The 24,451-nt window shown below is 35.2% G+C and overlaps 1 protein-coding gene across 2 annotated transcripts in view; it reads left to right on the forward strand.

Annotated features, from left to right (window-relative positions):
- Positions 1–24,451, forward strand: part of FRYL (FRY-like) — a 277,851-nt gene that overhangs the window by 161,902 nt on the left and 91,498 nt on the right. For both annotated transcript variants that reach the window (XM_011927311.1, XM_011927310.1), the window contains 9 exons: positions 262–354; positions 2,718–2,816; positions 3,989–4,090; positions 10,186–10,289; positions 10,488–10,596; positions 14,518–14,604; positions 17,652–17,823; positions 18,596–18,728; positions 21,756–21,863. In XM_011927311.1, the coding sequence (XP_011782701.1) occupies positions 262–354; positions 2,718–2,816; positions 3,989–4,090; positions 10,186–10,289; positions 10,488–10,596; positions 14,518–14,604; positions 17,652–17,823; positions 18,596–18,728; positions 21,756–21,863 (1,007 nt within the window). The remainder of the gene's footprint in view (positions 1–261; positions 355–2,717; positions 2,817–3,988; positions 4,091–10,185; positions 10,290–10,487; positions 10,597–14,517; positions 14,605–17,651; positions 17,824–18,595; positions 18,729–21,755; positions 21,864–24,451) is intronic.

Here is a 24,451-nt window from a genome sequence, read left to right on the forward strand (position 1 = left end):
GTAGAGACAGGATTTCACCACATTGGCCAGGCTGGTCTCAAACTCCTGACCTCAGGTGATCTGCCCGCCTCAGCCTCCCAAAGTGCTGGGATTACAGGTTTGAGCCACCAGGCCTGGCAAAGTTTGTTTTTTGACTTGAAGATGCATTGACCTTAGTTTTTTGGTAAAATGGCAGAGTGTTCACAAAATTATTGTGATATTACAAATTATTTAACCTTTCCTCTTTTGTTAATCTAAGTATATACCCTCTTTCCCTTTAAGGAATGTGCTCAGTATTTCTTAGAAGTGAAAGATAAAGACATAAAACATGCACTTGCTGGTTTATTTGTGGAGATTCTTATCCCTGTAGCTGCTGTAAGTATGTTTTTTTATTTTCGTACAATTTGTATGTTATACAAGAACCTTATCAACCTTATACTTTCATTTTTTTCCTAAAAATACTTACATGACAATAAGCTATGGCCTTGGGAGGACTCATCTCATTTGCTTCCTGTTGCTCAGAGGTCTCTTCCTTTTGTTGATCATACAGTGTTTTAGATATCATTTCATGTATTTTGTTTTTTTGGTTGTTTCAGATGGTAGAGGAAATCCAGCTCCCTTCACTCCATCTTGGCTAGAAATGGAAATTAATTACATTAGTTTTGTTCAGATTTTATTCTAGTTAAAATCTCAAAAAATGAATAAATGTATTACATATTGAAAAATTGAACTGTTTTGGCTTTCATTTTTAAACATTGAATTCACTGACTTGTGACCTATGGGCTTATATGAATTGGTTTATAGTATTCAGGTCCTGCCTTTAAAGCATGTTTAGAAAAGGTGAACAGAGAATTGTTTTAAAAGTTAAGAATTTAAAATATTAATGAGAGTGACTGACATGTTTTTTTAAAATCTGTTTTGCATTGAAGATTTTAAAAAATGGTGACACACAAAACTCATAAATTAACGGTTTGCAAGTGGTTTATTGGAGTTACACAGCCCCCGTTTCCTCCCACCCAGTTTTTAGCCATATGAATTGGGCTCATTTTATAAAAAAGAAAACAGGCTATCATGTATAAGTCATGTCAGTTTTAGTGTTTTATTAGATATACACTTTGATTTCTTTTCCTGTAAGTTGTTTGAATTACTGCTTATTCCTTCCAAATGATCATTTGCACTTCCTCCTTTGTTTGATCATCCATTTTTTTTTTCCTCCCAGATTGCTGAGATTAGGTTTTGGTTTTTAAGGCAGTTCATGAAAAGGAGCAGGTTGTAGGAAGAGAGGCTCTTGACAATGGTCCATTATCATCCTGTTGCCTGATTCTTTTATACCATATTTGCTTTTGTGTCCAGGTTTATTAGCCTGCTAGGGCAGCTGTAATAAAGTACTGCAAACTGGATAGCTTAACAACAGAAATGTATATTGTCTCATATTTATGGAGGCTAGAGTGTAAAATCAAAGTGCCAGCAGGTTGGTTCCTTCTAAGGGCTGTGAGGAAGAACCTGCTCCGTGCCCCTTGCTTAGCCTCTCGTGTATACTGAAAATCTTTTGTGTTTCTTGGCTTGTAGAAGCATGGTTATGCTCCCTGCCTTCATTGTCACATGGCATTCTCCTTGAGTGTATGTCTCTGTTCAAATTTCCCCTTTTTAAAAGGACACCAGTTATGTGGATTAGGGTCTTCCCGATCCTAACTTAATTAATGTGATCTGCAATGACCTATTTCCTAATGAAGTCACCTTCTGATATGTATGGGGTTAGGACTTCAATATGAATTTTGGGGGATATGATTCAACCCATAATACTAGACCTCTGCACAGACAGCTCCTGCCTGGAACATTCATGCCTCTCTGGTAACCTCCCTCCCCTCTTGCTCTAGCTGGCTTCTCTTTCTTTACTCATTTATGTATTGAGTGCGTTCTGTTTGTCAGGTCTTCATCTATGCACAAGGGAACACAACAATTAATATGATAGGAAAGACTCCCTAGTACCGTATATTTTAATTACTAGTGCAGGAATAGAAAATAAACTAGTGTATAAAATAGGTAGTATGTCAGATTGTGGAGAGTAATGTGAAGAAATGTAAACAGGGTAGGGGGCATAGGATTGCCAAAGGGGTGAGGGAGTTGAAATTTTAAAAAGAGTATGATTAGGAAAGACCACCACCTCAAAAGAGTTGGTAGCAATTGAGCAAAAACTAAAGGAATGAGACAGTAAGACTTCCTGTGTCTATGGGAGGAGCTTCTCGGGCAGCAGGCCCCAGCGTAGACATCCTAAGGCAAGAAATGCTTTGATGCATTTTAGGAACAGCAAGGAAGCTCCTAAAGCTGGGTCCCCATGCACATGGTCAGAGGGTGGGAGATAAGGCCAGCAAGGTTAAATGGGAGGCTTTAGCAGTATTTCTGGTAAGAGATGTTGGATGCAGCTTAGATGTTACTTCCTTGTTGAATTTTTCCATAGGGGCCCCTTTTGAGTACTCCAGGAGCACAGAGAATTTGCTCTCAGTGGACCTGTTATACTGTGTCCTCTTAGCCTGTATTCCCACTTTGTGCACTCAGGGCTAGGACCAGGTTTATCTTATGTACTTACCATTTGGTCACTTGGCACATTGTAATACTTCAGTGAGAGTCTCAGTGAATTATTAACCAATTTCAAACCTTACAGAAAGTTCTTGTAATCTTTGTATAGTTTAATCTAACGTCTGTAATCATTTTCTTTGTTTGCATTATCTTTTTACTAGACTGTTAAAAATGAAGTGAATGTTCCCTGTTTGAAAAATTTTGTGGAGATGCTTTATCAGACTACTTTTGAACTGAGCTCGAGAAAGAAGCATTCATTGGTATTAAGAAACATTTCAAACCTTTTCATATTTAATTGGGATTTTTATAATTGATTTATGAATTCAGTGGAGATTAAAGAGAATGGTAAAATCTGAAATTGTAAAATCCCTGAAGTACAATACAAGGGCAAGTTTTACATACGTATTTTTTGCATTGCTCTATTTAAATGTTCTGTTCTTAATTTTACTAGCTCTGCATTTGTTGAGTTGTTCAGACTTCCTTCTAGGTAGTCATGCATTGCTTAATAATAGAAATATGTTCTAAGAAATGTGTCGTTAGGCTATTTCATTGTGCAAACATCGTTGAATGTACTTACACAAACCTAAGTAGTATAGCCTACTACACACCTAGGTTATATGGTATAGCCTATTGCTCCCAGGCTGCAAACCTGTACAGCATGTTACTGTACTGATTACTGTGGGCAGTTGTAACAGAATAATATTTGTGTATGTAAACACAGGGAAGGTACAGTAAAAATATGTTGTAACCTCAGGGGATCACTGTCAAAGTGATTTTAGCAGCTGTTTTCTGTCTGTTTATATCTTTTCTATTCAGAGAGTAAAGGCATTTTTTTCTACCTGTCTATTTCACATAACTTTTATGTAGCTTGGAGAAGGTTTGGAGAATTGGTCAAATATTTGACCATCTAAACTAGAGATACAGTAATAGTAAACATGGATTGTGCCAGGCATTGAACTAAGTACTTTGTACTTTTTAAATCTTACTTTAAGCTTCATAACCCTGTAAGATATTTGTGATTGTTGTCCTTCACTTTATGTGTTTGGAAAGTGAGGCTTAGAGTACTTAATGTAGCCATCGGGAAGTTACATATTTGACAAACAGAAAGCTAAAACTTTAATGCTGTCTGTCATCTGATTCCAGGGACTAGTCATAACCACAAAATGGATGAGGGACTCATGGGCTGAGGGAGAACTAATAGCATGTTCTAACTCAGAGAGGTATGCTCAGTCAAGGAATTTTCCTCATAGAAAATTTACCCTTTATCTTTCTGTGTTAGATTATTCTATGAGATTATATTTCTTATTACAAATTGGAAAACTGCTTAAAAGATTTGTTTCCTTGCTTATGAGAATAAATGAAATATAAAATTTAAAAGTCCAGTGCTTTTCGATGAAAAATGTTAATTCTGTCTTTTCCCCATCTCCTATAGGCTTTATATCCACTAATTACCTGCCTTTTATGTGTCAGTCAGAAACAATTTTTTTTAAATAACTGGCATATTTTCCTACAGAACTGTTTGTCACATTTAAAGGTAAGATGTAATCACACTTCTGATGTGTAAATACTGACTGGTATATTTTGTTTATGCATATAAATTGGTTATAAACAGTGCATAATGAAACTTTTGCTACTATTGGTATACTTGAATAGTAACACTTTGCCACATTCCTTTTCTTATACATACTTTATTTCTTCTGTAGGGAATCGTGTATAGATATCAGTAAACTTTTGATTGAAAATTTAGTTTGTCCTAATGAATGCAAAATTGTACCTTTTTTAGTGATATGTATCTTAAATCTAGGAATATTTGTTAATTCTTTTAGAATTATAGAGTATTAATCTCACAAAACCTTCTAGATATTTATTTTGTCTTTTAAGAAAATCAGTAATGTTGGTTTAAGTCTGAGCAATATGAGAAAAAGCTTTGATAATATCACTAAATTCACATTTAAATATGCCCAGCCATATCTAAAAGTTGGTACTGGATCCTCACAGTTGTAAAAGCTCCTGAAATGATTCTGACTTGAATGAAAGGGTACTTGTCACTAACATTATTTGGCACATCCATATTCAGCCTTTCTTAGTCCTGAAAACAAAACTGTGAGAGATAGAAGGATCATTTTCTTCCCAGGATGCTCTGCTGGCAGGATCCTCTTTTCTTCTCTGGGTAGGAACACAATTCTGACAAAGTGTGGGAATATTCTTCAGCTGCATGTCGTGTGAATGCTTGATTTGAATATTCTTTTGATATATACTTAGATGAGCCTATTTGAATATTTGCTTGCAAGTTATAGAAATATTGCAGACATGACATTCCATTTCCTGGCATTCCTCTAAGTTAGATTTGAGACTGAAAACCTTATACTTTGAAGATAACGGAACCAAGGCAGATAGAGTAAGCGACTTGTCTCTGGCTATGCAGCTTGTTGTGCTATTGTAGAAATAGGACTGGCTCTTCTTTCATACTTCAGGAATGATCCACTGGATGTTATCCTGTACGTCTTTTTCATGATTTTATGTATCATTTTCAAAACTGCCTCAGTTTCTTAGGTGTACGGGATATATGCTACTTTGAGAAATGTTTTTGTCTATTTTCCTTCTAGATAAACATTGATATTACTCATGTTTGGATGAGAATTTACATACCTTCTTTGACTATTTATGAAAATTCCCAGGGCCAAATCAAATTGATTAAACTCTTTATGTCATGCAACCAGGAAATAAATTTTATTTAATTAATTACATTATACTTGTTTCTGTTCTTAGTTTTGGTAATTTGTACAGATATAGGGACCAAAAGAGAATTGATCATTTTTATGAATAGTATGATTTTTCATACGTTCATTAAAATATTTTTAAGATACACATTTAAATGTTTCTGGAAGACTGCTTTGTTTCATGACAGTTCATACTTTTCTGTTGCTTGTTGGAATTTTTATATATATACGTTTCACCTAACATATTTGCAATACTTCACAGTACCTTAACTTTTTTTTGTCTTAAGGCTTTCATTTAAATGCTCTGTTTTCTTTGAACCCTTACCTCCTGTTAAATATTTCTGGCATATTGTTCATTTTCATTAATGGCTATGTCAATCTGCCAGGCTAAAGGAGATAAGAACCACTTAGCATGAGGATTTGGAATATAATTGTCTTGGCCATTAACCCTTAACTTACATTAAGGCTCTATTCAGCAGAAATTTTATGAATTGGCTCATGTTTATTAAGTCTTAGATAATGTGGCTGCTCTGCGTAGTTGAGGTAAGGAGTTGAGCCTTGAAGGAAAAGCTATGCTAGTTATCTGTTGTAACAGTTATTTATTTTATGTATAGGGAAAATTGATCCAAGATAAAGGCGTTACCTAAATTATTTTGAGATCCATTTAATCTCTTGATACTAAAAGCCTAAAACAATTTCCTTTTATTAGACCTATACCTTTTTTTTTTCTTTTTTTTTTTTTTTTTTTTTTTTTTTTTTTGAGATGAAGTCTCACTCTGTCACCCAGGCAGTAGTGCAGTGACATGATCTCGGCTCACTGCAACCTTCACCTCCTGGACTCAATCAATTCTCCTGCCTCACCCTGCTGAGTAGCTGGGATTACAGGCGTCTACCACCACCCCCGGCTGATTTTTGTATTTTTAGTAGAGACGGGATTTCACCATATTGGCCAGACTGGTCTCAAACTCCTGACCTCAAGTTATCCCCCTGCCTCAGCCTCCCAAAGTGCTGGGATTACAGGTGTGAACCACTGTGCCCAGCCTAGACCGATACTTCTTATGACTGGTTTTTATTACTTTTTAGGATGCTGCATCCTCTAAGTACAGAATCTCATTTGATTTTTACTGTACATGAGGCTGAAAGAAGACAAACAAGTAACCCATGTTTCGGGAGCCAGCATGGATTTGTGTCCATATTCACATAGTTCCATAGTTCTTGCTCTTCTGGTCCACCATGTTAATTCTGAATGTAGTATAAGGAATGTTGTCGGATATAAGCACTGAATATTTTAAGAAAACATGTTAGCAATAATTTGAGGATATTAAAAAGGCATTATTCTCTAGAGTCATAAGAATAAATACGATGAAGTTCAAGACACCTTATGATATTACACAGTTTTAAAAAATTATCATACCAGGTTTTAAAGTTGATGACCATGAAGAATGAGCTTTATCCCTATATGCCCATAAATAGCTTGTGACAGAGTGTCACATTATTTTCACTGAAAAGTTAAATCTTTAATTTTTGTCCCAAGCAGAATTTGGTAGTCTCCCATTCCCATATCTATATCAATTTAGGTGCTTGTGTGAAAAGTGATTATTTAAAGTTTCTGGAGAATTATTAAGAGAGAGAGGTGAATAATAAGAGTAGATATCATAGAAAAATAATTTGGAGTTTTTTTCAACAATCTATACTTATTTTCATTTAAAATTTTAAAGTTGTTTGAACTGAAATACAGTGCTTTAAGAAAAATTCTAAGAAAAATTAGGGAGTTAAAACTTTGTTTTCTCTTAGTTGGAATATTATAGGTGTATCTCACATGATGCCCAAATCGTGAAATTTTTTTTTCTTAGTGTTTTTGGCCACTGTCTTGGACATTTCAAATTTCTTCTAAATAGAGACCTTGGTGAGGAGCTATCTTGTTTTGTGCTTATTTTCATCTAACATGCATGTGCTGCATCTCATGTTTATGTTTGCTGTCTCACATTGCTTTATTTAGATGCCATCTAACAACAGTATCAGAAAACAAATAGAAACACTCCAGGTGAGTTGTGTCGACATTACAAAGTAAAATACTGCTTTATTTCCTTTAAGTGTGGCATTTGTTTTTCCTTTTCCCATTGTTGCATTGCATGTCTAATGTATTTATTCCAACCTGCTTCTAGTATTTTAAGAGAAGAGTAGCACACAGCAGAAACATTCTTCAGAGGGTTTAATGTCAGTGTGGCCCCAAGAAGATGAATTTAAGAAATAGAACTGATACTGAATGCTGATTCTTCACCAAAATTACTAACTTTAAAATATTCTGTTTAACAAACATTTTCTAGCTGTTACAAATGAAAATGTTTTAAATATTTCCAGTGAAATTAAGGGATAGTAGCTTAGATTTTGAATATAGTTTGTTGTTGTTGTTGTTTTTATTTTTAATTTTTGTGGGTACATAGTAGGTATATATATTTATGGGATACATGAGATGTTTTGATACAGGCATGCAATGTGAAGTAAGCACATCATGGAGAATGGGTATTCATCCCCTCACGCATTTATCCTTTGAGTTACAAACAGTCCAAGTATACTCTTTAAGTTAATGGAATACAATATTGACAAATTAATTTTTTAAACTTTATCCTATTGATTTGGGGTTTTTTTTGTTTTTTTTTTTTTGTTTGTTTGTTTTAATTTTTTCAGAGAGAGAGTCTTACTAACCCAGGCTAGATTCCCAACTCCTGGGTTCAAGCTGAGACTACAGGCTTGCACCACCATGTGTGGCTTTACTGGTTTGGGTTTTAAACAAATCATTTTTTTAGTTCACAGTAGAAAAAAAGGAAGAAACATTAAAATGATGGTGGTCAAAGACTGTATTTTACTGACATACCAAAATTTTGTTTTATATTAAGTTCATTAGATTTTTATTTGTATAATTATTCAAATTAGATTGAATATCTTTGTTTAAAGCTCAGATAAATTTAGGATGATTTTATTATTCAGACATATAGCAGCATTGTAGCAGCTGAAAAAATAATAATTGATTTTTATCACTTCTCACCTTGCTGTTTTGTCATTGTGTGAATGCCAGCTTTGTTTTAAAATCAAGTTTTTTCATGCCAGATACCTCATCACTTAAGATAATCCAAATACTTTTATATTTAATCATTCATATGGTAACAGTTTTTATGTAGAATAGGACTTAAATATTTTTAATGTATTATTTTTAATAATATTTTGAAATTCCAGTTTAACAATATGAAAGTGTTATTTCATGTTTACCTAAAAACTAATGGGACTTATTTAAGACTGTATTTTTTTAGAGCAGTTTTAGGTTCACAGAAAAATTGAGAGGAGGGTACCGAGATTTCCCGTGGGTAAATTTCCCTACTCCCCTCATACCTAGCTTCCCCCATAATCAGCATCCCCCTTCAGAGTGATACGTTTGTTAAAACTGGTAAACATACATTGACACATCTTTATCACACAAAGCCCACAGCTTACATTAGAGTTTGCTTTTGGTGTGTTGTACATTCTATGGGTTTGGACAAATGTATAATGACATATATCTACCATTATAGTATCATGCAGCGTATTTTCACTGCCCTAAAAATCCTTCATGCTCTGCCTATTCATTTCTCTCTACCTTCCTAACTCCTGGCTGAACTATTTTGACATGTGATATCTTAGATTTAAATGATAGAAAAGAAAATTATGTTTTCTTAAAGACATTACTACAGAATGCTTGGTTGTTATATTTGTAGTATACATTATATGTTACTTTAGTTACATTAGTAACAAACATAATTGGAAATTACTGGGGGAGTATATTTGAAATTTGAGATCATTATGGATCTGGCAGTGGAGAGAGGGATTGATACTGAGAGTCTAATCAGCACAGTCACTGATCCTCCATTTTTAATTATGTCAAATCTTTATCCAAATAGATGTGAAAAATCTAAAATGTAAATTCACAACAATCAGTACATCCTAATACTAATCAATGGATGTGTAGTTTCTCTGTGAAAAAAGGAGATTATTAGCTACATTTCAAAATTTACAATTAAATCTCATTGCTTTATTGGTCATTTGAGGACTTTATTTCTTATAACAGCTAGAATGAAGAAAAAGTTCGCTGATCAAATTGTAATTGAAATGGAATGACTGTCTGATTCTAAATAATAGTAATTTAAATAATGTCCTGATTCTAAATAAAAATTATAACACTTAATAGTCAATGAACGTTTAATACATGCCAGGTACTCTTCCAAGTGCTTTACAGATATTAACTTTACTTCTGAGGTAGATGCCATATTTTCTCCATTTTAGAGATGAGGAAATTGTGACTCAGAATAATATAACAATGCCCAAGGACGGAGCTTGGATTTAGTCCCTGTTTTTCCCAGTTTTAGAGTTCGTGCTCTTAACTCACTATTCACTCATAAGGATATACACTTCATAATATTCTCCATTATTTCGTAAATGCAAATGACTATAATACCATTTAGTGTTCCGAATTTTAACTGTATATGGGCTACAAATGAATTATGCCAAAAATGAGTGATACTTTTTCAGTTGTTATGTCAGTATTGGAGTGTGAACTGTTTATCATCAAGTAAGTTTATGTGTATAATTTTAGAATTCTTAGAAATACTACTATAATTTTATTTACTAAGTAAAATTTAGTAAATAAAATTTTAGTATTTTCTTTTGAAAGTATAAGAAAGGACTCAATTTCCACATTTATGGTTACTTTCGAGCCATATGTTTACCCTATGCCAAATATGTACCTGTGTATTTAAACCTATTTTAGACTGAATACAAAAAAGATGGGCTTTTAGTTGTTGACAGAGAATATGTTTGCTCTTAAGTGATTGCAAATATTTTAATAAATTTATTTTTATTCTCTTTTGTTTTCAAACAGAATAAAGATCCTAAAATGTCTCGAGTTGCACTGGAATCTTTGTATAGATTATTGTGGGTTTATGTAATTAGAATAAAATGTGAAAGCAACACTGTAACTCAAAGGTGAGTATCTTTGCTTTAAAGTGCATTAAAAATAAATTCTTGTTTTTAAAAAAGCACACTATTGGGAATTTTAGTAAACATTATACTTTGTGGGTGAAATATGAATTCTGTCAATATATTATGAAGAATAGGAAGAACTTTTTGTTAATATGCTGTTGATGTCGTGATCTCATTATGACTAGATCTTTTTCCCTGTAGTCGTCTTATGAGCATAGTGTCAGCACTTTTTCCAAAAGGCTCACGAAGTGTGGTTCCTCGTGACACACCTCTCAACATATTTGTGAAGATTATTCAGTTCATTGCTCAGGTGAGTGCTTCACCTCATAGTATGTATGTATGTAAATTGTTAGAGTATTGTAATCACTTGGAGCTTTGAAATTTTTTATGCATCTAAAAACATAATAACACAACATTGAATAAGTTTATTTCATTAATCTACACACTTGTAGATAGAAAGAAAACCCACGGGTGGAAGCACTTTTTTTTTCTTTTATTATTATCCTTTAAGTTCTAGGGTACATGTGCACAACGTGCAGGTTTGTTACGTATACATGTGCCATGTTGGTGTGCTGCACCCACCAACTCGTCATTTACATCAGTTATAACTCCCAGTGCCATCCCTCCCCCCTCCCCTTCCCCATAATAGGCCCTGGTGTGTGATGTTCCCCTTCCCATGTCTAAGTGATCTCATTGTTCAGTTCCCACCTGTGAGTGAGAACATGCGGTGTTTGGTTTTCTGTTCTTGTGAAAGTTTGCTGAGAATGATGGTTTCCAGCTACACCCATGTCCCTACAAAGGACACGAACTCATCCTTTTTTATGGCTGCATAGTATTCCATGGTGTATATGTGCCACATTTTCTTAATCCAGTCTGTCACTGATGGACATTTGGGTTGATTCCAAGTCTTTGCTACTGTGAATAGTGACGCAATAAACATACGTGTGCATTTGTCTTTATAGCAGCATGATTTATAATCCTTTGGGTATATACCCAGTAGTGGGATGGCTGGGTCGTATGGTATTTATAGTTCTAGATCCTTAAGGAATCGCCATACTGTTTTCCACAATGGTTGAACTAGTTTACAATCCCACCAACAGTGTAAAAGTGTTCCTATTTCTCCACATCCTCTCCAGCACCTGTTGTTTCCTAACTTTTTAATGATTGCCTTTCTAACTGGTGTGAGATGGTATCTCATTGTGGTTTTGATTTGCATTTCTCTGATGGCCAGTGATGACAAGCATTTTTTCATGTGTCTGTTGGCTGTATGAATATCTTCTTTTGAGAAATGTCTGTTCGTATCCTTTCCCCACTTTTTGATGGGGTTGTTTGTTTTTTTCTTGTAAATTTGTTTGAGTTTTTTGTAGGTTCTGGATATTAGACCTTTGTCAGATGAGTAGATTGCAAAAATTTTCTCCCATTCTGTAGGTTGCCTGTTCACTCTGATGGTAGTTTCTTTTACTATGCAGAAGCTCTTTAGTTTAATTAGTTCCCATTTGTCAATTTTGGCTTTTGTTGCCATTGCTTTTGGTGTTTTAGACATGAAGTCCTTGCCCATGCCTATGTCCTGAATGGTATTACCTAGGTTTTCTTCTAGGGTTTTTATGGTATTAGGTCTAACATTTAAGTCTCCAATCCATCTTGAATTAATTTTCGTGTAAGGAGTAAGGAAAGGATCCAGTTTCAGCTTTCTACTTATGGCTAGCCAATTTTCCCAGCACCATTTATTAAATAGGGAATACTTTCCCCATTTCTTGATTTTCTCAGGTTTGTCAAAGATCAGATGGCTGTAGATGTGTGGTATTATTTCTGAGGGCTCTGTTCTGTTGCATTGGTCTGTATCTCTGTGTTGATACCAATACCATGCTGTTTTGGTTACTGTAGCCTTGTAGTATAGTTTGAAGTCAGGTAGCGTGACGCCTCCAGCTTTGTCCTTTTGACTTAGGATTGTCTTGGCTATGCAGGCTCTTTTTTGGTTCCATATGAACTTTAAAGCAGATTTTTCCAATTCTGTGAAGAAAGTCATTGGTAGCTTAATGGGGATGGCATTGAATCTATAAATAACCTTGGGCAGTATGGCCATTTTCACAATATTGATTCTTCCTATCCATGAGCATGGTATGTTCTTCCATTTGTTTGTGTCCTCTTTTATTTTGTTGAGCAGTGGTTTGTAGTTCTCCTTGAAGAGGTCCTTTACATCCCTTGTAAGTTGGATTCCTAGGTATTTTATTCTCTTTGAAGCAATTGTGAATGGAAGTTCATTCATTTGACTGTCTATCTATTATTGGTGTATAGGAATGCTTGTGATTTTTGCACATTGATTTTGTATCCTGAGATTTTGCTGAAGTTGCTTATCAGCTTAAGGAGATTTTGGGCTGAGATGATGGGGTTTTCTAAATATACAAGCATGTCATCTGCAAACAGGGACAATTTGACTTCTTCTTTTCCTAACTGAATACCCTTGATTTCTTTCTCTTGCCTGATTGCCCTAGCCAGAACTTCCAACACTATGTTGAATAGGAGTGGTGAGAGACAACATCCCTGTCTTGTGCCAGTTTTCAAAGGGAATTTTTCCAGTTTTTGCCCATTCAGTATGATATTGGCTGTGGGTTTGTCATAAATAACTCTTACTATTTTGAGATATGTTCCTTCAGTAGTGAATTTGTTGAGAGTTTTTAGCATGAAGGGCTGTTGAATTTTGTCAAAAGCTTTTTCTGCATCTATTGAGATAATCATGTGGTTTTTGTCTTTGGTTCTGTTTATATGCTGGATTACGTTTATTGATTTGCGTATGTTGAACCAGCCTTGCAAAGTGGAAGCACTTTTAATTGAAGAGGGATAAACAACATATCTCATAATCCTAATCTTAGTGCATTTACTAATTACCTCCTGAGTATCTTGAAGGATTTCTTAGAAAACTATTTTCATCATCTTCATTAATCTAGGTTGCTTAGGTACTGATAATAGAATCCACTCTAGCTAGTTAAACCCAAAAGGATCTTGAAAGGAATATAGATAGCTCAGAGAATTTATAGTAGGGCTGAAGAAACGAATTCTAGTCTGAACGACAAAGAGGAAGCTGCCACCTTAGCCAAAATGAAACAGCCACCAGACAAGGAAGTCACCACATGTGGGTATGCTTCAGAATCATGCAGCTTCTGCTACGGTCCTCACCAGTAAAATAGATTCATTTCTCCTTGTCTTCCTCCTCATCTTTACATATCCCAGTTCCCAAAGTGACTCACATGATTATATCACTTGGCAGGGTTTGAATTATATCCTCAAGTTTTTTGTTATATGGGATCCTGAGAAGTACAAGTTTAGCTTTCTAGCCTTTGCAGTAAAGGAAGGATTATTAGAGGGGGATTAAATGAGTGTTAATGAGGCAATACAAGGTTTTGGTTACATTTCCTTTTGGGACATCCACCTTGGAGAAACATAGGTAAGGTTACCTCCTCAACATGGGAAAATGCTATGATTCCAGAATATTAATTTTATTCTCTTTCAACTGAAACTGTAGCAATCTAGATGATCCATAATACAATTATTTTTGACAGTGAAGAAATAAAGAATATTTAAATAGAATTAGTATGTTGTTATTTACTAGAGCACAAAAGTAATGATAATAGGATAAGTATAACAGTATCAGTAAGACTGATAAAAGCAAATTGTGCTTTAGATCAAGTGTTCAGAAAACTTGCGACATTAGATTGCATCTATTCTTTTTTCCAGAATTGTACCCACTCCCTTGAATTAGTTACCTTCCTCCAGCACTCCACCGGAATTATAAAACTCCTTTCAAACATCGGTTAATCTTGTTAGTTAACTTTTTTACCCCCTGGGAGATTTCCTTCCTAGAGCCCCATTCTTCCTGACCCAATATGAACTCACTGCTCTCTAAGCCTGCTGCCTGGCTGTTGTCTTGGGACTTCCTTTCATTGTCATCCTAGGAATTCTTTCACTTTGAATTTAACATGATTTTGGTGAATGAATGTTTAAAACTTTTATTCTGTTGGTTTGGGTATTAAACAAATTATTTGATAATTAAATAATATACTTATAATCATGTATTTTAACCTTAATTCATATGTATTTTTCTTCTGTTCAACTATGAACTTTTTTAGGGCACAAACCTGTGTTGTTGTCATTGTATATTATATTTATAATTCTTAGCATGATGCCTAACACATAGTAGCAAGTTATAAGGATTTTTTTTTTTTTTTTTTTTAAGGAACGGTTGGATTTTGCAATGAAAGAAATAATATTTGATCTTCTCAGTGTTGGAAAATCTACTAAAACTTTCACCATTAATCCAGAGGTAAAAAAAAAATTATAATGTAATAATGTAAAATCCTATATATATTTTTTTAAGAGCATGATTTCTGGAATCAGAACTCTTAGATTCAAATCCCAACTCTACTTCTAATAGTAAACAAGTTACTTAACCTTTCTAATAGCTGGCCAAATGATTTAATAATTTTTTTTTTTTTTTTTTTTTTTTGAGACAGAGTTTTGCCCTTGTCTCCCAGGCTGGAGTGCAAATAATAGCGTTTAAGTGTAGTGGAAAATAATAAAGAGGCCAGGCGTGGTGGCTCATGCCTGTATTCCCAGCACTTTGGGAGGCCAAGACAGGCGGATCACCTGAGGTCGGGAGTTCGAGACCAGCCTAATCAACAGGGAGAAACCCCGTCTCTACTAAAAATACAAAATTAGCTGGGCATGGTGGCACATGCCTGTAATCCCAGCTACTAGGAAGGCTGAGGCAGGAGAATCGCTTGAAGCTGGGAGGTGGAGGTTGCAGTGAGCCAAGTTTGTGCCGTTGCACTCCAGCCTGGCAACAGGAGCAAAACTCTGTCTCAAAAAATAAAAATAAAAATAAATAAAGAAAGGAAAATTTTATCAGGTTACTCAGCTCAGCTGGCTCCTGGAAGTTATAACGTGCTTAGGTTTTGTTTGTTTGTTTGTTTGTTTTGCTTCATATTATTTGTATTTAAAGTGTTCTTCAATAAATCTCATTCATTCAACATTTATTGAGCACCTGAAATGTGCCAGGCAATGTTCTACGTGTTATAGAAGAAACAAAAATTTGTTCCCCCCCTGCCAAAAAAAGGTCAGCATTAAAAAAGTGAATGTTATATCCTGCTTCCATGGTCTCATTATTCACAGTAAACTCTAATTCATTCTTTAGACGTTAGATTTTCAGGGTTTTTCAAAATATTTCATAAATTCTTTATTGGAATCTAATTACATTTGAGAATATAAAAAGGCAAAATAGGTGTTATCTGTTTTCTTTTTTCTTATTTATTTTAAATTATGATCTTGTAGTCACATCCTAAGATATGTGTTTATGTGGTTAACAAATGAGTTGGAAAGATAATGCAGCTTTTCATTTGTAATATTTTTAAGATAGTTTAATAACTATTTCCAGATTTTGAAAGTGAGCAAACACGATTGTTTATATAGCTGACATACTTAACATGTTGGGGGTACATGTATCCCAATGAGTGTAGAAGGTAGTTCACTGGAATTCGGGAAGAAAATAAAGCTTTTATTTATATATTTTTTTGGTTTCTACCAACAAAAATGGTTTCCAGAAACAAAAATTATGAAACAAAAGATATTTTCTTGAACATCCATTTTAAGAAAATACTCCATTGAATAAATTTATTTCTGAAAGTAAGTTTTTTTCTTACTGAAGTTCTCATACTAGGAGTAAAAAAAAATCAGTTCTGGTTTTTTTTTTTGTGGCGGTGGTGATTGTTATTTATTAGGTTTACTTTGTTATGATTATCTTGAATCCGTATTTTCTTTTCAAGAACTTTTGTAAGAGCTAGTTTAGTTAAACCTAGATAAAATTATCCATTAGCCCATTTAATCAAATACATGCAAATTGCAAGACATTGAAAGAATGTATAAGTGAAGCTACCTCTGTCAACTCGACTACATTGTGGAGCTTTTCTGCTTCTTTCAAGGTGTCATTTTTGACTATGTGACATGTGACTGACTTTGTGATACTTAGACCAAGGGAGGGCACTAGTACTATGTTGTATATAAAGATGAGTGAAGCTTAAAATTTTAATCTTACTTAGATAAAAAATATATATATATATAAGAGCTTTATTTTCTTCCCATATTCCATTGAGATACCTTGCACACCCACTGGGATGTGTGTACCCCACTTGAGAGACCACTGGTGTAGATCAAAGATAATGACAGCTCGGGCTTAGATCGTAGTGGTGAAGATAGAGGAGCATTCACTGAGAAAAGAAACATTGAGAAGGAATCAAATCTGGGGCAAGGTCATACATTTGGATTGAACATGTCTAATCTGAGGCATCCAGGTAGAGGCATCCAAGTAAGAGATGTCAGATGGGTCTGAGGGTCTGAGTTCAGAGAGAGGCCAGGCTTAGAATTTGTGAGTTATCTGGTATGGATGGTAATTGAAGTCATGTAAGTATATGCAGTTGCTTTGGGAGGTAATAAATAATGATAGGAGAAGGCAGCCTAGGAGAACCTTGCCTTGAAGCAGTCTAACATTTAATACCCAGGTAAAGGAGGCCAAACCTTAAATGCAGATAAAGATGACACAGCCAGAAGTGGAACATAGATACCAAAGGAAGGGAGTGTTTCAGGAGAGAACGGGTACTTGACCTTGTCCATGTTGCTGGAAAATCAACTAGCATGCTATAAATAGGCCTGCTGTTTTGAGCAATATGGTCACTGATGAGTGAGAATGGCTTCAGGAAAGTATTTGGGGAGAGTTTCTTCCATTAAGATAGCAAGTATACTTAAGAGAAATGGGATATACTTAGTTGAAAGGAAAATGTTGAAGATGCAAGAAAGAAAAGATGTAATTGGTCCTATAATGTTTCCAAACATGCAAGAACAGATGGGATTCCAACAACTAGGAAGACTGTCTGTCACACCCTCACTATACCAAGAGCAAAAGGGAGGGAGAAGAGGTGCAGGTATAAGTAAATTAGTGTGATTTGTAAAGAGAGATTGAGGAAAGTTGGTGATTTTTTTTTCTTTCTGTGAAGTAGAAGACAAGTCATTTGCCTAGAAAGGGGAGGGGACGGGACCGTAGGAGGATAGGAGAGTTGAGGAAGAGGATTGCTATAAGCCTTAGAGACAGTAAGGAAGGCGGTCAGCTTCAGAAGTGAGTGGCATTTGGGGATTTGATATTAAAGCAAACTCTAATGCTTGGGCTAGTTAAAAATGTTGGACAGAAAGGTTAGTGTTCCTTCTATCTTCCTTCCTTCCAGCCCCTCGCACTCTGATGTTACTGATGAAATATTTCTAACATGCAAAAAGGGTAATTTATGACACTTATCTCTTCCTTTTGAATTTTTTTTTCCTTTGAAGAGAATGAACATAGGCCTCAGAGTCTTCCTTGTAATAGCAGACAGTTTGCAGCAGAAAGATGGCGAACCACCCATGCCAACAACAGGAGTTATTCTTCCCTCAGGAAATACTCTTCGTGTAAAGAAAATTTTTCTCAATAAAACCTTGACAGATGAAGAAGCAAAAGTCATAGGTTAGTTTAACTGAAGTTAAATAAGTTGCTTTATAATACAGTTTCATATTCTTTTATAAAAGTCTGATCAAATCTAAAATGTATATAAATTTGCCTAATACAGTTTTTCCAGTATATACAGCTGTACAAAATGAATACTTCTTTTATTTATTTACTTTTTTGAGATAGAGTCTCATTGTGTTGCCCTGGCCGGAGGGCATTGGCACAATCTTGGCTCACTGTAAGCTCCACCTCCCAAGTACAAGTGATTCTCATGCCTCAGCCTCCCGAATAGCTGGGACCACAGGCGTGCACCGCCACACCTGGCTAATTTTTGTATTTTTAGTAGAGATGGAGTTTTGCCACATTGGCCAGGCTGGTCTTGAACTTCTGACCCCAAGTGATTTCACTCGCCTCAGCCTCTCAAAGTGCTGGGATTAGAGATGTGAGTCACTGCACTCAGCCCACAATGAATACGTTTTTTTGATAATAGTCATGAGTCTTCATGTTAAGAGTTTTCCAGTTAAATCTTTATTTTATCACAGGATCCTATTCACTGCATTCTGTCCTTTCTTCAACTTAATTTTAGTCCTCTGCATAATTTTCACATAATTTCTCCAATTAGTCAAATATGCTGAAGCTGATCATCGGAGAAGAATATGTCACAGTTGAAACCCCTTTTGGGGCAACAGTAAGCTCATATCACTTAAAGATTATTAGGCTTTTACTATAGAAAGTAAGTATTCTTTATCTAATTTCAGATGTTTTATAACTGTGAAGTTTTTTCCCCTAGGAATGTCAGTTTACTATCCTCAAGTAAGAAAAGCATTAGATAGCATCCTCAGACATTTGGACAAAGAAGTTGGGAGACCAATGTGTATGACCAGTGTGCAGATGTCTAATAAGGAGCCTGAAGACATGATTACGTATGTAGTAAATTATTTGCCTTCATTGCTATTTCAGTTTTTCTAAGACAGTACGGATGGTTCTTGCTTACCTGTCTCCTTACTTTGTCTTTGGAGTTCTTCCTTGTTTCCATCTGCTGCAGTTTTCAATACAGTGATTCCTTCCATGCACTCAGTTTTATTCTTTAAAGTGCTGTCAAACTGGTATAGATAGCAAAACTCACTCTGGATCCCAGTCTGGTGTGTTGTCAGTGACAAGGCCCTACACTTACTCCATGAGCAAAATGTAAATCCTAGGTACCCCGGATGTATGTGGGCGTGATTGGTTTATTACGTCAAATAAATGCTTTTACTGCCAAAGCCATAGTTAAAAAAAAAAAAAAAATCCTGAAAATCTGAACTCTGATTATTTTTGACTCCTAGGAACTAAGGGGTGATATAGAGAGGAATAACATAAGTAGTTTTTTTAGAAGCAGTACCTCATCCCACCCCACCCCTAGGGCCTTGTCATTATTTGTCATCTCATTATCTTTTTTTCTTGTTAGGGACTTCCTCCTTAGGAAACTGTATGTTATGGCAGTAACTTATTTTATTTGCTGGAAAACATCTACATATTCTCTGTGAGGGAGGAGATTCTTTTGGATATTAATGTTTGCATTATAGGTCTTAGAATACCAAATTTGATATTTAATCTCTAAATTTATTTAATATACAATTATTATGTACTACTATATGCTAATATCTCTGAGAGTTTCTTTAATGTTAATTTTTTTTGCCAATGTTACTTCCTGTGGGAAATCTTGTTTTTCATCACAACCACTTCCCTCATTTAGTCAGTAAGTGTGCTTTCACCCAGTTCCTCTGATACCTATATAGCGTATTTCTTCTGTAACTCCATTAACTTTCTCTTCTATTTCAGTGTGCTTTAATTTAGGATCTTTGAGATAGAGAGCACCCTCTCAGTGACTAGGAGAAAAACAAGATAGCAATAAAGATTTTATTACTTACACGTGGATAGGGGACACTGCACATGTGGAGGCCACACTCATGGAGGTCAGGAAGCTATGTAGAGAGAGAGAAAGAGGCCCATGGGCTGATGACTTTTTTGGGTCAAGCGTGTTATCCAAACAGTTACCTAGGGGTAATTCTAATTGGTGGATTGAAAGCAAGCAGGCATGAGTTCAGGAGGTCATGCTGTGCCTGAGAGGTGGTCACTGCAGCACATCTGCATAGTCCATGTGGGGTACACAGGTCAGTGGGGCCAGTCAAGTAGGCTGCATCTAGGTATCCATAGGGAAGTTATTACCAGGAAGAAGTTGTGTAAGACAGATAACTGAATCAACCACATTAAAGAACTGGGGGATGGAGTGGGGTGTACAACTGGAAACTGTCTCAAGGGTGACTGCGCCCTTTTTCTGGTATGAGAAAATCAAACTTATATTTAAAATGGGTGCCAAAGCAACATAAAATTATAAGAACACACTACACAGTGATGTTACTTTTTCTTTCTTTGTGGTACTTCCTCTTTGTTAGCCAATACCCTCTTTTGATTATCTATTTTTGTAACATGTCATGTGAGTTATCCTGGGAGACCAGGAGGCAACACCATTGCACACTTTGCTGTCTGTGTATGAACTGAATAACAGATGCAGCTTGACCAATCACTGACAGCCTTGATGGAAATGACAGTGATTATGATGTGCAGTGTGCTTTATGGACCAAAGAGCCAAAGCAAAGTTTGTTTATGCCATTACTTAACATATGGTAGCTTAAATTTCAACTGCCTTTTTGGGGACTGATATTATTTAACTGAAGTATGGTAACTGAAATTCTTGCATTTTGAAACCATATAAAAAGAGGACTGGCTATATGAAATCTCTAAAAGGATTAGTGAGTCCATTGCCACTATAACAAATACACAAGGCTGGGTGTGGTGACTCATGCCTGTAATCCCAGTAATTTGGGAGGCTGAGGCGGATGTATCACCTGAGGTCAGGAGTTCAAAACCAGCCTGACCAACATGATGAAACCCCATCTCTACTAAAAATACAAAAAATTAGCTGGGCGTGGTGGCAGGTGGCTGTAATCCCAGCTACTCGGGAGGCTGAGGCAGGAGAATCTCCTGAACCCGGGAGGCGGAGGTTACAGTGAGCTGAGATCACACCATTATTGCACTCCAGCCTGGGCAACAAGAGTGAAACTCCATCTCAAAAAATAAAATAAAATTAAAATAAAATAAAATAAAATAAAACCCAGAACACTGAGAATATCCAAATTCTTTTCTACATAAGGATTATTTTATTAGGCCAACTGAAGAACAATTTAGATGAAAGAAAATTAAAAGGCCTTACCTTCAAATACAGAACAAAATAAAAACCAGTATATTAAGAGGTTAGACATTTAAATTAAATAAAATTATTGAATAACTAGAAGAAAATATAGTAAAATTAAATTGTATTAAGCCTCTAGATGTACCAGGATTTTCAAAAACCTGGCTTATTTTATTTCATAGAAATTTTAAGTATGTGTATTTATGTGTATATATCACATGCAAGGCAAGGACAAACAAACACATATATGAGATGAATGTTTCTAAGACCTTTGTTAGTGGAGGATATTAAGTGAAAAATGATGTGGCTAATTTTATAGGCCCCCCAAAATAACCAGTATTTAGTTATTTAATTATATCAATGTTGTTATTTATTATTTTAATATTTATGGGAGGCTAAATATTAAATAATCATCTTAAATATTAAGATTAATTATAAATAATCTGTTTAACTATTTGTTATGTAATAATGGTTGTAATGCTTCTTGTCTAGTTACTGAAAACCTTTTTGTTTGCTGGTTTTCTTTTGAATTATTTCTGTATTCTTTTGTCCATATATAGACTAATAATTATCTACAGGATTTATATGTATTTTTTTAATATTAAATACCTTAACCTTTGGGGGAGGGCTCCCACTTTCTGTAGCTATTTTTCCAAATTTGATTTCATTATCTAGCATCTGTATTATGTTTCTTATTAAATCCTGTTGTATTTTTCAGGGGGGAAAGAAAACCCAAGATTGATTTGTTTAGAACTTGTATTGCTGCGATTCCAAGGTTGATTCCTGACGGTATGAGCAGAACTGACCTCATTGAATTGTTAGCAAGGTAAATGAGGATTACTGTTTGCTATGTTAAGTTTTATGTCTTCTGCTCCTTTATATTTCTAATATACCTCTGTTACTGTTATCACTAAAAAGGCGATGATAAAGACATATCTAATCCTTTATCTGATTTACTTTCTAAATTTCCATTTTTGTCTTTTTCTGTTGTTATTAAACACATTTTCCTCACTAATTTTCAACTTCTCAAGTTCTTCTAGATTCCCCCCACAACTCCTATCTTTCAGTTCCCTATTTTTCCATCTAGTATTCTTTCCTGGGATTTCTGTAACACATTATCCCTTAACATATGGGCATTATCAGTGTATGGTAATTCCCAGTTAGGCAATTAATTATTGTGTTTACTCTTACAGTCATTTCTTTAGTATCTCTGGTGGTAATTAGGTCTCATTTGTGGTTTTTTCCCCCCCATGGCAGAACTGTGGCATTCAAGTTTCTCTCTCTCTTCTATTAGGCATGTCATAGCTCTGTAAAATGAGTACATAACCTGACAACCAAACTTAAGTACTGGCTCCTGATTCTAAGTTGAGGCGATAGCCTGTTGAAAAACTGCTTTGCTGATGTAGTTAGGGATTCCCTACATAAGAGATCAGCACATTTTTCTGTAAAGTACCAGATAGTATTTTAGGGTTTTGCAGATCATTATGATCTTTGTAATGGTTCCAATTACACAGTTTGATAGAAGTAAGACCTACTGTTCAGTAGATCAGTACAGTGACTATAGTTTACAATAATCTGTTGTACATTTCAAAATAACTAGAAAAGAGTAAAGGTTTCTAACATAAAGAAAAGACAAGTATTTATGGTGATAAATATCCTCGTTACACTGATTTGATCTTTACAAATTATATGAATGCATTAAATTATCACATCTACCACAAAAGCATGTACAATTATTGGGTATCAATAAAACAAGCAAACACATACTCATCTCTGCCATTATAGTACAGAAGCAGCCATAGACAATAGAGTGTGCATGACTGCATTCCAATAAGCATCTGGCTGGATTTAGCCCTTGAGCCACAGTTTGCCAGCCCCTGTCCTAGATGGAAAAAAAACAAATACAATGACTATAGCAGAGCAGCGATACTTGACTATGTTGAAAGGTGTTTACTTGTTGCTGGGCATTTATCACTTAGGTGTAAGTTAAATTCATAATAAATAAACAATTAATAGACTGTTCCAGCGATCCTTTCTCCACTTCCGTAGCTTTTCACACACCCTGGCACTACCTTATCCTCAACTATTACCTGTTGTGATCAGAGATTTTATGTCTCCTGTGATGATTGTGAAAGAAATGGGTTACTTTGCATTATATAAATTTGTTCCGTTCCCACAGTCTCCTAATTTTTTTGTGAATTAGATTGCAGAGTTACAGAGTTCATGCCAGCATTGGAAATAAGAAACATTAATTATGTATACACTATGCCTTGGGAGAGCAGTAAACAACTACTGTTCAGTTCTGCTCTTACTCCTCCTATTTCAACATAACTCATCTACATCTTTGTGGGTGTTGATCCACAAGAGTAGATCTCCCATCTTTTCCACCAAAATGAAACTGCAACTATGAGGGCCAGGGATGGGACAGCTTAGTAAAAGAGCAGACAGCTGAATAGTGAATGACAATTTGCTTTGCTGTTCACTTTGCTTCTTTCTCCTATAATATTTGTTTACTAATAGTTTACCTCAGTGGAAAGGAAGATCCCAGGATCTGTTCTATTCTCTCCTCTCTTCATATCATTTGGAATTGTGCTGTCTAAATCTTACTTATTTCACCATAAAGGAAGCAAGCAAACAAAACAAAGATGCTTTGTTAATTTGCAGACCTGTATCCTGTCCCTAAGGAAAGTTAATTAATTCCCCTGCCTTTAATTAACCAAGCTTTATTGTTATTCTGCTCTGTACAATGAGCAGTTAAGTCACACATGTATACCCTGTATCACACAGATAGGAGTTTAAGATAGATATTTACATATTCATGGATTTAAGGAATGTTGAAATAACCTTTAAAGTCAGCATCATTGAGGACTGTCACTCTCTTCTCCCATATTGTATCTCTTGATGCCACTATTAGAGACAGAATACTGGGCTAGAGATGCTTAATTTGACCTGTTTATTTCTCATGTGCTGATGGAACTGCTGCTGCTTTGTTGCTTACTCCTTAGTCTGTCTAGCTATAATACATCTCGTTAGTCTCATTGTCAGTTGAAAGTTGGCTTAGTGATGACTAGAACTAAGTTCAGCAGGGTGAATACTTATATCTCCTTTCTCCTAAACCACACAACTTTCTACCTCTGTCGTGGATAACTCCATTTTTCCAGCTTCCCAAGCATGTAATTGTATGTTTAATATTACATACTTACCTTATTCATTCAGACTATTTCTAATTCTGATACATCTGTCTTTGTAGTCAATTACTAACAAAATTCTCTTCAGACCCAAATCAAAAACTCTTTATTCATATAATATTATTATATAATGGTGGCTCCCACTACTGTAGACATTTTTTTTTTTCTTTGAGATGGAGTCTCGCTCTGTCGCCCAGGCTGGAGTGCAAATAATAGCGTTTAAGTG

Source organism: Colobus angolensis, unplaced genomic scaffold (genome assembly GCF_000951035.1).
Source record: "Colobus angolensis palliatus isolate OR3802 unplaced genomic scaffold, Cang.pa_1.0 Scaffold71, whole genome shotgun sequence".
In the NCBI taxonomy this organism is placed as follows: Eukaryota; Metazoa; Chordata; class Mammalia; order Primates; family Cercopithecidae; genus Colobus; species Colobus angolensis.